The 13294-nt window shown below is 33.7% G+C and overlaps 1 protein-coding gene across 1 annotated transcript in view; it reads right to left on the bottom strand.

The window, feature by feature from the left end:
- CDH9 (cadherin 9) overlaps positions 1-13294 on the bottom strand; it is a 98538-nt gene that overhangs the window by 34190 nt on the left and 51054 nt on the right. Inside the window, exon 3 of the mRNA XM_066559430.1 lies at positions 12095-12389. Coding sequence (XP_066415527.1) covers positions 12095-12389 — 295 coding nt within the window. The remainder of the gene's footprint in view (positions 1-12094; positions 12390-13294) is intronic.

The following is a 13294-nucleotide window of genomic DNA, read 5'->3' as shown; positions in this document are numbered from 1 at the left end:
TCTGAATTCTGTGTATGGTACAGAAAATTTCCAAAATGACTATATGATTGGTAAGAAGGAAAAATGCTGTTTTATAACAGAATTCAAAATGAAGTATTAACTGAATGAAGAAAAGCACACATGTAACTGTCATTCCTATAATTCATCTTCTGTGTTGCTATAAACTTGAAATAAATTATCATCACTATTTTAATGATTTAATGGAAAAAAATCATATTTAAGTAATATTTAAAAACATATGTACCTAGTGTGTATATATATATATTTGTATATATAGGCACATTTTAAGTGAGACATTTTCTTATTTAATAATAATGTATCCATTATGGATAGATATTGTATCATATCTATTAAGGTGAATAGTGGACTTCTTGGGGGCAGGTAATGTTCTTTTCCATTGTTTTCTACTCTTAGGCTGCTGGAATTCTGCAGCTAAATAGTTTTTAATTGAAATAGTACAAATCATCCAGATTTACACGAGGTAAAACTTTAACTTCCCAGTAAACCTACTAAAATTGAGAATTAGGGTAGAGAGAGATAGCTCATAAAAAAAGGTATACAGGATAAATGAAGGTTTTGGAATCTAGGCTTTTGTTTTGTGAGAGATTTAAATGTTTGATAGGACTGCTATCTCTTTGGAAGACTGAAAATTATGCAAAACATCTTTATGTGTATTCTCTCTGTGTGAAGATTAGCTAATTTATATTATTTTGAAAAAAAAAGTGTTATATTTTGAAAGCAAATATGATCTATTGTGTTTTATTTATATATTTTAGAGATTCATAGAAGTTACGCAGAAATCTGGTAGGGAAAAAAAAAACCAAAACAGAACAATGGAAATGACTCTGTGTTTTAGTTGCAAAATAGATGCTTGCAGGTGTTAGCGTGATTTAAAAAATATCCTCAACTTTACACTCAGCTGCATAATATTGGCAACTAAGGTGTATCAGGCATTCAGAAATCTGTTGTTTTTTAATAAAAACCTGAAAATATTTGCATTCAATAGATTAGATTAAGTAAGCATCCCAGATGGGGTTTAATTTAACAAACAATAATAATTTTTTTAAAAAAATTATACTTCTCAATGTAATTTGAAAAATCTCTTTTATGGCTACATATAAAAGAAAATCAAACACATTTACCTTTTATCTGGTTAACTGCAATTCCTGACTTAGATCTGTGTAAGCAGCCTTCCCATACTACTATAAAAACACTTGAGAAATCCCATTCCCAAAAACCATTTAAATGAAGAAAAGAGTTTTTTTCAGACACCTAACACAGTTTTTTCAGACATCTAAAAGTGCACATAAAGGAACATAATTACATGGTTTCAGAAAAGAACGCTGTGCACTGGCTTGATATAAACAGTGACACTAATGTTAGCACTTTTAATGCATAATCTGTCCAATACTAAGATGTTTAATTTAATGTGTGGCATATTTTAGTTGTAATGAAGGCTATAAGACACATATGCCTCTGTTTGACATGTTCCTTCTGAAAAAGACACAGGGGTTCCTAATATTGGTACTGTTAATTGGTGTCAGCTATTCCAGTCCTTAGTACCAGCAGTTCACTTGCTGCAGGCTTCAATATGGTCCCATAAATGTGAGAAGGGTCTCACTGCAAGCCTTATTCTGTAGCATGTCTTGAAACAAGGAAAACTATTTGGTGGTTGGTAGCTTCAAAGGGTCATAGGGGAATAAACTAGGTTCCTGTAAACTGGCATTGTGCATAGGAATTCCATTTACTGTGGCTCTGAAAACAGGTTGCACATGGTTGTGAATAGTAACATGTTTATATCACAGGATGTATAGAAGAGTGTATGTTGGTATCAGGAGGTTTACACACTGGCTGAAGCAACATGCTAGTTCAGAATGTAAGTGATAATTTTGGTTTTCAGATGTGAAGCCATGAAAGATGAAAGGATTTAACATGCAGTCAGAGGGACAGTATCTCTAATCAGGCAGACCATACCCCACTGTATTTCCCTGCAGTGTAAGCAAAAGTGCTGATATGAAGAATCCGGGAGCATTATGCTTTTGTTCACTGATTTTGGTGTTGTAGCTGAAATTCTAGTGAAATAAAAGTAAGGAAAATGAATGCATCAAAAAATACTTAATGTAGGTATGAAAGAAGAACTTTTAATGCTAGTTTCAAGCTCTGATTTAGAGATGCACAGATCTCTGTTTTGGGGGAGGGGGGTGTTTATTGTTTTGGGGTTTTTTGTCTTTTTTCATTTTGTTTTGCTTTCAATGTACACAGATAATGGGAAATAATAAATTTGTTGCAATAATGTAGCCAAGCAAATAGTTTTGCAATGAGTCGTTTCAAAGAGATAGAAAGGGGAGGCACATTTAACATAACCTGGTTTGAACATTCCATTTGGCAAGATGACTGTCATTCCAACGCTATTCCAATGGACATTTCAATGTCCATTGCTGCAGTAGCTGAACTTATTATGGCATATCTATGGAGTAGAGCTGTTCTATTCTTCTATGAAGTAGAAGAAAATTGAGTTTCAATGAGTTTGTAGTCAGCTTAAAACTGCATCTCCAAAATTTAGACCAATTAGTTGATGAATCCTAAAGTCCTATATAGTGCCATAAAAGTCACCCATCCTGCTTACTAATTGCTGCATTTGAACTTCTGGCACCTTCTTTCTTCCTATGAAAAATATAGACCAGAATACTGTGAAAGGTCAGCAGGTGGAGGTCTAAGGGAGCTCAGAGGTCACAGACTGACGGTGAGTTGACAGCAGCTCAGTTCTCACAGGACAGAAATAGAAAAACTGTTTATACCTTCCTGTGTTAGGAGCAAACACTGGTTACTTTTACTTGCTGACAGCACTTATATACAAAACCCCAATTTCTTGTAGCACCAAGAGGCAGCTGTTACTCATAGCAAGTGACTCAATGGTTCTGGTTTTCCCAATGTGCTGCCTCAGATTTGTGGTGACTTAATAAGAAATCGAACTTGTCCCCATCTCAAAAGAAAGGAAAAATAAGAAAGAAAGTGGGAAATCCTGTTTAGGTTAGAAGGATTTAGTAGCTGAAGAAAAAGGACATGTCAAGCAATTATTTAGCTGAAGTTAGACATTGCTGGATGAAAAGAGTCTCACCTGCTTTTACCTGGTATATTTTGCATATTCCTGACACTTCCCTAACACTAGCTCTAGCATCCAACCTCATCTTATCTGAATCAGGGAACAGAAGTAAGAATAAGTAGCAGAAAGGGAATATTGATCTTGAAAAATTCATCTTTATGATGATTTAGCTCCTTAAACTTTCTTCTTCTGGGTTCAGAGGACAGTGGCAAAAACATAAGAGATCATACCTGGGAGAAAACAGAAAGACCAAAAAGGAGAAAAAGAGTGCCACTCCTTTTTCTGTAGCTTGAGAACTTATCTGCAATGTTAAAATGTTCTGTAAACTTTAAATTTGTGAATTATTTGAAATCTTCACAATGTTACAGGTGTTTTATATCCGGGCTTCTGTAAAGCCTTTGACATGGTCCCCCACAACATTATTTTCTCCAAATTGCAGAGGGATTTGATAGGTGAACTGTTAGGTCCATAATGAATTGGTTGTACAGACACTTCCAGTGTGTAGTTGTCAATGCCTCAATGCTCCAATGGACATCAGTTACAAGCAGTGTCTCACTGGAGTTTTTACTGGGACCAGTGTCATTTAATGTCTTAATTAATGACATAGACCAAGGGCTCAAGGGTAACCTCAGCAAACTTGTAGGTGACTTCAAGTGAGTAATGTGATTGACATATCAGAAGGACAGGAGACCATCTAGAGGGATCTGGACAAGCCTGAGAACTGTGACCACAGGAATCTCATGAGGATTAACAAGACTAAGTGCAAGGTGCTGCACCTGGATCAGGTTGATGCCCCATATCAACACAGGCTGAGGCATGAACAGATTGAGCAGCCCTGCTGAGAAGGACTTGAGGGTGCTCGTGGATGAGAGACTGGACATGACCCAGCAATGTGCACTCACAGAAAGCCAAACGCATTCTGGTCTGCATCAAAAGCATCTTGGCCAGCAGGGTGAGAGACCACCTGGAATGGTGCATGGGGATCTCTGGAATCCCCAGAACAAGAACAACATTGACTGGTTGGAGCAAGTCCAGAGCAGGCCATGAAAAAGATAAGAGTGATGGAGCCCATTTCCAGTGGGGAGAGGCTGAGAGAATTGGAATTGTTCAGCCTGGAGAAGAGAAGGCTTCAGGGCTATCTGATTGCAGCCTTCCAGTGCCTGGAGGGACCCAAAAAGAATGAGGGAGAGAGACTATTCACAAGTCTGTAGCAACAGGAAAAGGGGGAGCTATTTTAAACTGAAAAAATGTAGGTTTTGATCTCATATTAGGAAGAAATTCTTGAGTTTGAGGATGATGAGGAGCTGAAACAGGATCCCCAGAGAAGTGACCTCATTCTTGGAAGTATTCAAGGCTGGGTTAGATGGAGGTCTGAGCAACCTGGTCTAGTGGAAGGTGTCCCTTCCCATGGCAGGGGCCTAGATACTTTTAGGGTCCCTTCAAACCCAAGCTGTTCTGTGATTCCATGATATACACAATACATACATATCAGTTTTAGATGTGATTACTTATATTGTATTTTAGGTGTTTATTTTATCTTCAGTCCGTAACAAAGAATAATAACAGTTTTAAATGGATATTTAAAATTTATAGAAATTATACACATTGATTGTGGAATGAACAACATACAGGAAAATCCTAACACTTCTGTAACATCCAGCTTGAAATCAGTGGAGCTGTACAAACTCAAAATAACCTGCTTACAGTACCAGAGCTGTAGTACGTTCCTTGCAGACATCCTTTTTGCTAGGAAGATGCTGTCCATATTATATACATTGATAACTGTGTAGACAACGAATAGAAGAATTTAATCATGATCTAAATAAGACTCTTTTGGTATTCTAGTGGTTTTCTTTTGAACATTAGAAATATGAAGTTTTAAAGCATCCATTCATACTACTCTTTTAGAATTCTGCCTCATGCCAAATGCAAAATACTTATAAATACTTCTATATACTTTCCTAATAAAAATACTATTCATGTCCTTAACAGACTTCATGTCCAAAAGTGAAAGAAAAAAACCAAAATGCTCCAAAATTCTTTGAAAATATTCTGGAAAGATTTATGATTTTGATTACTTAATAAGAAGAGGATTTTGACTTTTTACCTTGATGGCTTAAGAAAATGTTGCTAGACACTGAAATCTTATTTTCTATATTTTTATTTATTTCATAACAAATAAATTTTATTGCATGAAAATAAGAAAGAAATTAGGATAAAAATTCTGCATTTAAAAAAGATTCTGACATTTACATAGGTTTTGAAATTCTTTAGTTATAGTGGCTAATGCAAAAAGAAATATTGAAAGTATTCTAGTTACAGAATTTCTGCCATCATGCTTAGTTTGACTAAAAGGAATTCCAATTCTATCTTGTAAAATATGAAGTTGTGGGTGAAATATTTATTTGAAATATATCTTTCTCCTAAAGCTAACTCAATAATTCATTTTAAAATAGAGTGCACATTAACAATTAGAATTCTGAAGTTTTGCAAGCTAGCAAACTACTTTTTAAGCTTGTGTTAAAGTCAAAACAGTCATTCATAGCTTCTTTTTATAAACATCTGAAACTAGGGAAAATATGCAAAAGAGAAAATAGAAATATTTCCTGCTGAAACTTAAAAGATGAGAGCTGCTTCTCTTTAGTTGGTTTTACACATCTGTAGATTAATGGTTACTGACATAAGCAAATTCAAAAATAGAAAATGTGATGGTTACTGCATTTCGTTCATTTTCTTCCTTTCCTCTTTTTTTTTTTTTAACTTTTTAACCATAAGTCTTGCTTGTTCTTCTAAGAGCTTCCTATGCAAAATAACAAACTGTTCTTGAGAAATGCACCTGGGATTATGTGATGCTGACAACATGGTGTAACTAAAAATAATATCAGAATGGAGCGCAGTGTTATTTAAATGAAGTAGCAGTCATGATGATTTTAGATTCCCAAGAGATACTATAGAAATATTGAACAATGATAATGGAACTTTTAAGATAATCATAGTATTATTGGTGTTTCAGGATATACTACTGCACTCAAAGACAACAGCAGAGTAATAAGAAGGGTAATGTTAATGCGTATTACCCAGTGCGTTTTACTGCATGCTCATCTCCCTTTTTATTCATGTGTATGTCTTTTACATATATATTTTATTTATATCTTTTATTTAGAATAGCTGTTCAATACAAGAAATGTTTAGTCTTGCTATAATCCTCTACACCTCAGTTGAAAATAGCCATATTTATATTTTGTACATAACATACTTCTAAAAAACCCCACTGACTAGCTAAAGAAAAAATCTTGTATTCTGATTATTTTCAATGAAAGTGATATAATGGGAAAATTGTATGCTCTAAATGTAACCATTTAAAATGTTCTATGCTGTGTAGAAATCCTCCTGTGTAGAAATCTTAAAATATGTTAGGTGTCTTTGAACTATAGGTGTCTTTCAACTATAAATTTAGAAAGTAGCATTTTAAACAAATGACTGGCAAACTAAATTAGGCATTGTCCCTTTTCCTAATAGAATCAATGCAAAGATTAAACATTTGTTGTGAAATACTCATCAGTGGCGTGCTAAAGAAGCTTAATGAGATAAAACTGGTAAGCCTTACTCATTAAAATTAGCAAAGCAGGTACAGAGGGATGTAATAATATTGACTTGGGTGCCAAAAGGGATTAAATACATAGGACATCTCATTGCTAACTTCCCTTTTCAAAAATTTCCTAATAACTTTACTTATAGCTTGAGAAAAGTGGTTTACTCAGTGAGGTGTGGTGTTAGTTTTGATTGGCTTGTATTTAGGGTTTTTTAGCAATGTTTCACTTGGAAAAATACTTGGAATGATCTTATGCTCATGTAAGCCCTGAAAATGAAAAGAGTAGATTTTAGGTGTGATTAAAGCTGTATTTTTCATTCTTCATGAAGTGAAAATAAAAAAAATATTCATGATGAATAATATATATTTAACTTTTCTGAAGTTTTGGGGGATTTGGATAGGTAGTTCAGATTAGGTCATGCTTGAAATCTACCAATTCTTCATTGAGACCAACGCTATACTGTAGAACTTTGGCATTTTATCTGTTTAAAATTTTCAACCTCTTTTTAAAATTTTCTTCTTTTATTATGTTTTGATTAACCTTTATGGGTCTTCCTAGCCTCTTTTTCTAATTTTTTGAAATTATATTTTATTTAATCAATTTACTAAATCTAACATGATTGACAGGATTTTTCCAGTCCACTCTAGTATTGTTCAAAAATATAGCTACATCAGTTATTATACTTTAGCACTTCAGTACAGGAGATGATTTTAATGAGAAATTCCATGTTATTGAGTTTTAGAATGTTTTAAACTAACTTTCTCCTTCAACTTTTGAAGTCAATATCAGTTTAACATGATAATTTCCATAAAAATTTATCTGAAATGACTCTGCAGTCAGCTCACTTCAGTGGTTTTGATTACTCCCAGTACTAATTTTGCTACACAGCATTTTAGGTATACCCATAACCATGTTGGATTGAATCCTATTTAGGCATAACAGGGCTAATTTATATATGACTTGATGGCTGCACAAACAAGTGCACAAATAAGCATTCATATTTCCCCAGGGCTTGAATAGGTTGTGCTGAAAATCCACGTTATGCTTTCACTCTTCTTACTATCAAACTAGTTAAACATGACGGCAATTTGCTTATTGGTACTGAAAATCACACATTCTGTCAGAGGTGTTGACTTACCATTTTCCCTTGTGTGCTCTAGACATAGTTATTCCAAGAAACAGTCAGTAACACACTGAGAGGTACACAGTAGGATTTCAATTTGAATAACAGATATACGCACAGCTGGAAACATTGCTAGAGATGATTCCTCTTCAATTTCTCAATCTTAGTGACATTTCCCTGGGCTTTCATAAATATCTGCTGTCATACTTGTTGGATTTGGCAAACATAATAAATGTAATAGTTAAGAAAAAAAAAAAAGTGGTTTGAGAAAGAAAATTGGAAAGAGATTAAAAATTGAAAGAAACTGGGATTTTCCTGCCGATTTTTGACAGATTTTTTCATTAGTGTATCTATTTCTTATAGTGTGTTGAGTGTAACCATAAGGTGATTTCCAGTCAGAAAACTTCATTGATTAGGTATGGAAGAATCTCTATATACAGTTTAAAAATAATTTCAAGTGTTTATGTAGGTAATGCAGGAATACTTTGACTTTTTCATTTCGGGTAATCTTAATAAAGGTGATCACTCTCTTCTGCAGATTCTTGATTTTATATTATTCTTATTTTCATTCATTTGTTATAGATGAAGATATAGAATTAAAAGGCATGTAATTTTTTATTCTGGATTTTTCTGGTTTTTTGAAATGCTATTTGTGATTTCTTTCTTTCTTTCTTTCTTTCTTTCTTTCTTTCTTTCTTTCTTTCTTTCTTTCTTTCTTTCTTTCTTTCTTTCTTTCTTTCTTTCTTTCTCTTCATATTCACATTATATGTTCTCACTTTTTTTTGAGATATTTTACTTTCACAGCAGCAATAGTCCTAATATGTATTGCTCAATCAATAATTTTTCTTTTTTCTCTTACTTCATTACAGGTCAGCCAGGAGGGCCAGCCATGTCAGAAGGGTGCATGAGGCACAGCATCTCCAGCTGGGCGGGGAAAGGAAAGGAAAGGAAAGGAAAGGAAAGGAAAGGAAAGGAAAGGAAAGGAAAGGAAAGGAAAGGAAAGGAAAGGAAAGGAAAGGAAAGGAAAGGAAAGGAAAGGAAAGGAAAGGAAAGGAAAGGAAAGGAAAGGAAAGGAAAGGAAAGGAAAGGAAAGGAAAGGAAAGGAAAGGAAAGGAAAGGAAAGGGAGATAAAAAGGAAAAAAAGGGAAAAATGAGAAAGGAAAGGAAATAAGAAAAAAGGAAAGAAGAGAAGAGAAGAGAAGAGAAGAGAAGAGAAGAGAAGAGAAGAGAAGAGAAGAGAAGAGAAGAGAAGAGAAGAGAAGAGAAGAGAAGAGAAGAGAAGAGAAGAGAAGAGAAGAGAAGAGAAGAGAAGAGAGAAGGAAAGAAAGAAAGAAAGAAAGAAAGAAAGAAAGAAAGAAAGAAAGAAAGAAAGAAAGAAAGAAAGAAAGAAAGAAAGAAAGAAAGAAAGAAAGAAAGAAAGAAAGAAAGAAAGAAAGAAAGAAAGAAAGAAAGAAAGGAAAGAAAGAAAAGAAAGAAAAGAAAGAAAGAAAGAAAGAAAGAAAGAAAGAAAGAAAGAAAGAAAGAAAGAAAGAAAGAAAGAAAGAAAGAAAGAAAGAAAGAAAGAAAGAAAGAAAGAAAGAAAGAAAGAAAGAAAGAAAGAAAGAAAGAAAGAAAGAAAGAAAGAAAGAAAGAAATTGGTGTTTATTAGAGAGCATCCAAATGAGGCAACAAAGGTGGAGAAGAGCCTTGAGGAAAGCTGCATGAGGAATGGATGAACCCATTTGTTTTTCTCAGTCTGGACAAGAGGAGACTGAGGATCCAGTGCAGTTACAGCTTCCTTGTGAGAGGAAGAGGATGCGCAGACACTGATCTCTTCTCTGTGGTTAACCAGGGACAGGACCAGAAAGAATGGACTGAAGTTGTGTCAGGGGAGGTTTTGGTTTGATACTAGAAAAAGGCTCTTCACCCAGCGGGTGTCTGGGCACTGGAAACAGGCTCCCCAGGGAAGTGTCCACAGCATCAACCCTGACAGAGTTCAATAAGCGTTTGGACAATGCTTTTGGAACAGGGTGTTCTTGGGATGTCCTGATCAGGGCCAGGAGTTGGACTTCAATGATGCTTGAGATTCTCTCCCAGTTCAGGAAAGTCTATGATACTGTGGTTCTATGACTTGTTTTACACAACACTCAAATCTCAAATTACACTTTCAATTCTAAGCTAAAATGTTTGGGCCTACTGCTTTAACAACTTTAACTTTTAGGCTTTTATTTAGGTTGGTGTTTCCAAAAACATGTACAAAAGGGACTCCAAGCAGAAATATATATATATATATATATATATATTTCTACTTGGAGTCTATATATATATGTGCGTAATCTTATTTACATCTGTATGTACATCCTGACTCTTGAATCAGCATTCCTATGACTGAAATTCAGAAATACAGAATATCTGTTTCTAGAATGGACTGGTCTGGATTTGTTCTATTCCACTTGAAGAAAAATTGCAAAACTACTTTTATTAATTCAAATTCAAATGCTAAAAATTCCCATTCCAGTGGTTTTTATATTCCTAAATGCCAACTAAATGTCAACTAAACAGAGGAAAGAGTAACTCAGATCCTTTCTTTTGACTTCATGTTTGAAGCCAAAGGATATTGTTTGCTGTTTATATCCTTTTTCTTAAGGAAAAATACACAAATTCTTCCTCAAAGTAAAACTCACCTTTTCTCGTGTCTTTTATGGACACTCCCCCAGCTTAAAGTACATTATGGTACTTTTCCTGTCATCCTCCTCATCGAATATAAACTTTTCATAGACTTAGTATTTCTCAGGCAGTGCCAAAGCACTGGATCATATTCACTTCTCTTTTACTCATGCCTCTCCATTGACTCTAATAAAGTTGGACTAAGTGATAATATTAAACATGAGCATCATTATTTTTCCTATCTATTCCCATAGAGTTCCTTTCTTACAAATATATTTCAAATTAAAAATAACAGGTGATCTGCCAGCATTTTTCTTTCAGTGATTATCGGCAAAGTAAATTTTGAATGAAATGGATTACCCTGTTTTCCTGCCGATTTTTGTTTTCATTCTGTTTTCCATATGTCTTTAAAAGAAGCGTTCTAGGGCTCCTCACATTACACATGGTAGTGTATTTGTTCCTTTCTCATGCTTACAAAATATTATTTTATTATTATTATAAAATATTTTATAAGTATGTTATAAATTGTTTTATCTTATAAAATAAATAAAAATAGTATTTATTCTATCATGTTTATAAAATAAATTCTAGTTCTGTTATACTTCTTCTACAGCTCTCAGAGATATTAGCTTCTGGAAATTATTTTGTGAAGATGCATATTAATCACAATATTATTTTATATTATTTTCTCTTAACAATGCCATCATTCACAACTGATTTTGCAAACCATTACAGTAAATCATGAAAAGTAAATAACTCTTGAAGATTTTTCTGTTAATTGTTTCCCATAGCCTAGGGATTTTATGTTTACTTATCTTATGAGAGAAACTGTCTCTGCTGTAAAAAAGTGAAGCACTTAGGTAATCATGATAACTTCTGATGAATGTGTGCTGGTGAACACTATCTATCACTTTATTTATTTGAACAAAACTCAGAGAATTATTTTCCTGTTATCCTGTATTCTCACATCTACTGTAACTCCACATTTTTACTTTTCATTTCAGCAGTTATAAATAGTTGTTTTTACCCATAAAGGCAAATACAATAGTAATATTCTAAATATATTATAATATATAATATAAAAATGTCCATATTAAAATAAACAAGCAAGCAAACAAACAAACAAACAACCTACCAACAAGAACTATCAATACTGATAAAAAAAGAAGGGAAAAAAATTGTAAAATCATATTTTTTCATCATTTTAATGTATTGATTGATTTATATACTTACACACTTATAGTTGTTTCTGTCTAAAGATACAAAAAGTTATGGTAAATTAGACCTTAAAATAAAAAGATGATACTCTTTATGCAAGTGATAATGTCAGGTGTGACAAAACTATGTGGTAACTGATGAGACAACCATACATGCTGCATTTCTTGATGGTCCTGGTGGGCTCGAAAGACTAAAGAGTAGCTTATAGCATGGAAAAAGGATTAAAAAGTGGATAAAGATGAAACAAATTAATAAAAGCAGAAACCAATTATTTATGGTACATTGCTAGCAACAGAAATTGCTCCATGGAATTCAGAGCAGCTAGTGGCAAGTGTCTCAAATAATAAATTACTTATAAGTTCCAAATCAGCTCAAATCTTTTTCTATTTTACATAAGGAGTTTTTACCTACCAACTCCAGACATCTCCGGAATACTGGCGGTATACATGTCCTTGGTGAATTTTGGTTCATTGTCATTGATATCGTGGATTTTAATGATAAATTCAGACTCTGGCTCCACTTGTCTTCCAGTTTTTCTGTCTATAGCCTTGGCACGTAGCACGTACAGGGACTTTTCTTCTCTGTCCAATTTCTTTGCAGCATGAATATCTCCTGTATTTTCATCTATAATGAACAGACTGCCAGCCCCATCTCCCGTTAATATGTATTTTAAATTTCCATCTCCTTTATCTTGGTCAGTGTGTAGCTTCAGAGAGGTAGAAAAGAAGAATTTTATAAATATATATATATTGTTACTACAGATCAAATAATGCAGCACATATGAATAAGTCTGTACAATCATGACTATAATTGGGGTCAGTAGTGGTTATCTTCTGTCAGTCTGTTAGAAAAATTGAAAATTTTAGGCTCAGTCATACACAAAAAATAGCTGCAAACAAACCCATAAGGACAGAGGAGGATGTAGAGGATGTTGAAATACTATTTAAAATAACAAATTTATAAAAAAAATGTATTTCTTTTAACAGTCTGACCAGAAACTACCAGAATTCTACTTTTAGAAAATGACAGGGACTGTAAAACTCCCAAATTTCTATTTGTAAAATAATTCTTGCTTTGTATTTACTGGTTGTTGGTAAGGCAATCAGTTACCTTGAAACAAAATAGAAAAAAAGAGTTTTAAGTATTAGAGATTGTGAACTTCCCCAAATCACCTATAAATGTTCTGATTTAAGTAACTTATGTTTCTAGTTGTATTGGTTTTTTATTTTATTTTTTTTAAGGAACCTCTTACCTCTGTTGATTACTTCCTTCTTTCTAGTCATCTCCACACAGAAGAAATAATTTTCAAGAACACTAGGAGGTAAATGTTCAAAGCATAGAGAGGGCTTTAACAATCCTTTTCCTACTCAACCTCTTTGTAAGAGTTCAAAACTCTGTCCCTATGAACTTATAGGCACTGATTGATTTGCCATACAACACCATTATGAAAAAGTACATACCATGAAAAAGTATGTAAAACCAAAATCAAAACAAGACATTGAAGCTGACCCAGGCACTACAAATTCTCACATAATGGTCTTCTTCAGGAGTCTATTCCTCTTATTTCATTTACATGGCCACATAGTTCCTTTTTTTTGAGCTTCTGCAGTA

The sequence above is a fragment of the Molothrus aeneus genome, chromosome 1 (assembly GCF_037042795.1).
Source record: "Molothrus aeneus isolate 106 chromosome 1, BPBGC_Maene_1.0, whole genome shotgun sequence".
NCBI classification, from domain to species: domain Eukaryota; kingdom Metazoa; phylum Chordata; class Aves; order Passeriformes; family Icteridae; genus Molothrus; species Molothrus aeneus.
The sequence above is the reverse complement of the archived record's forward strand: the minus strand, read 5'-3'. Positions and strand labels throughout refer to the sequence as shown.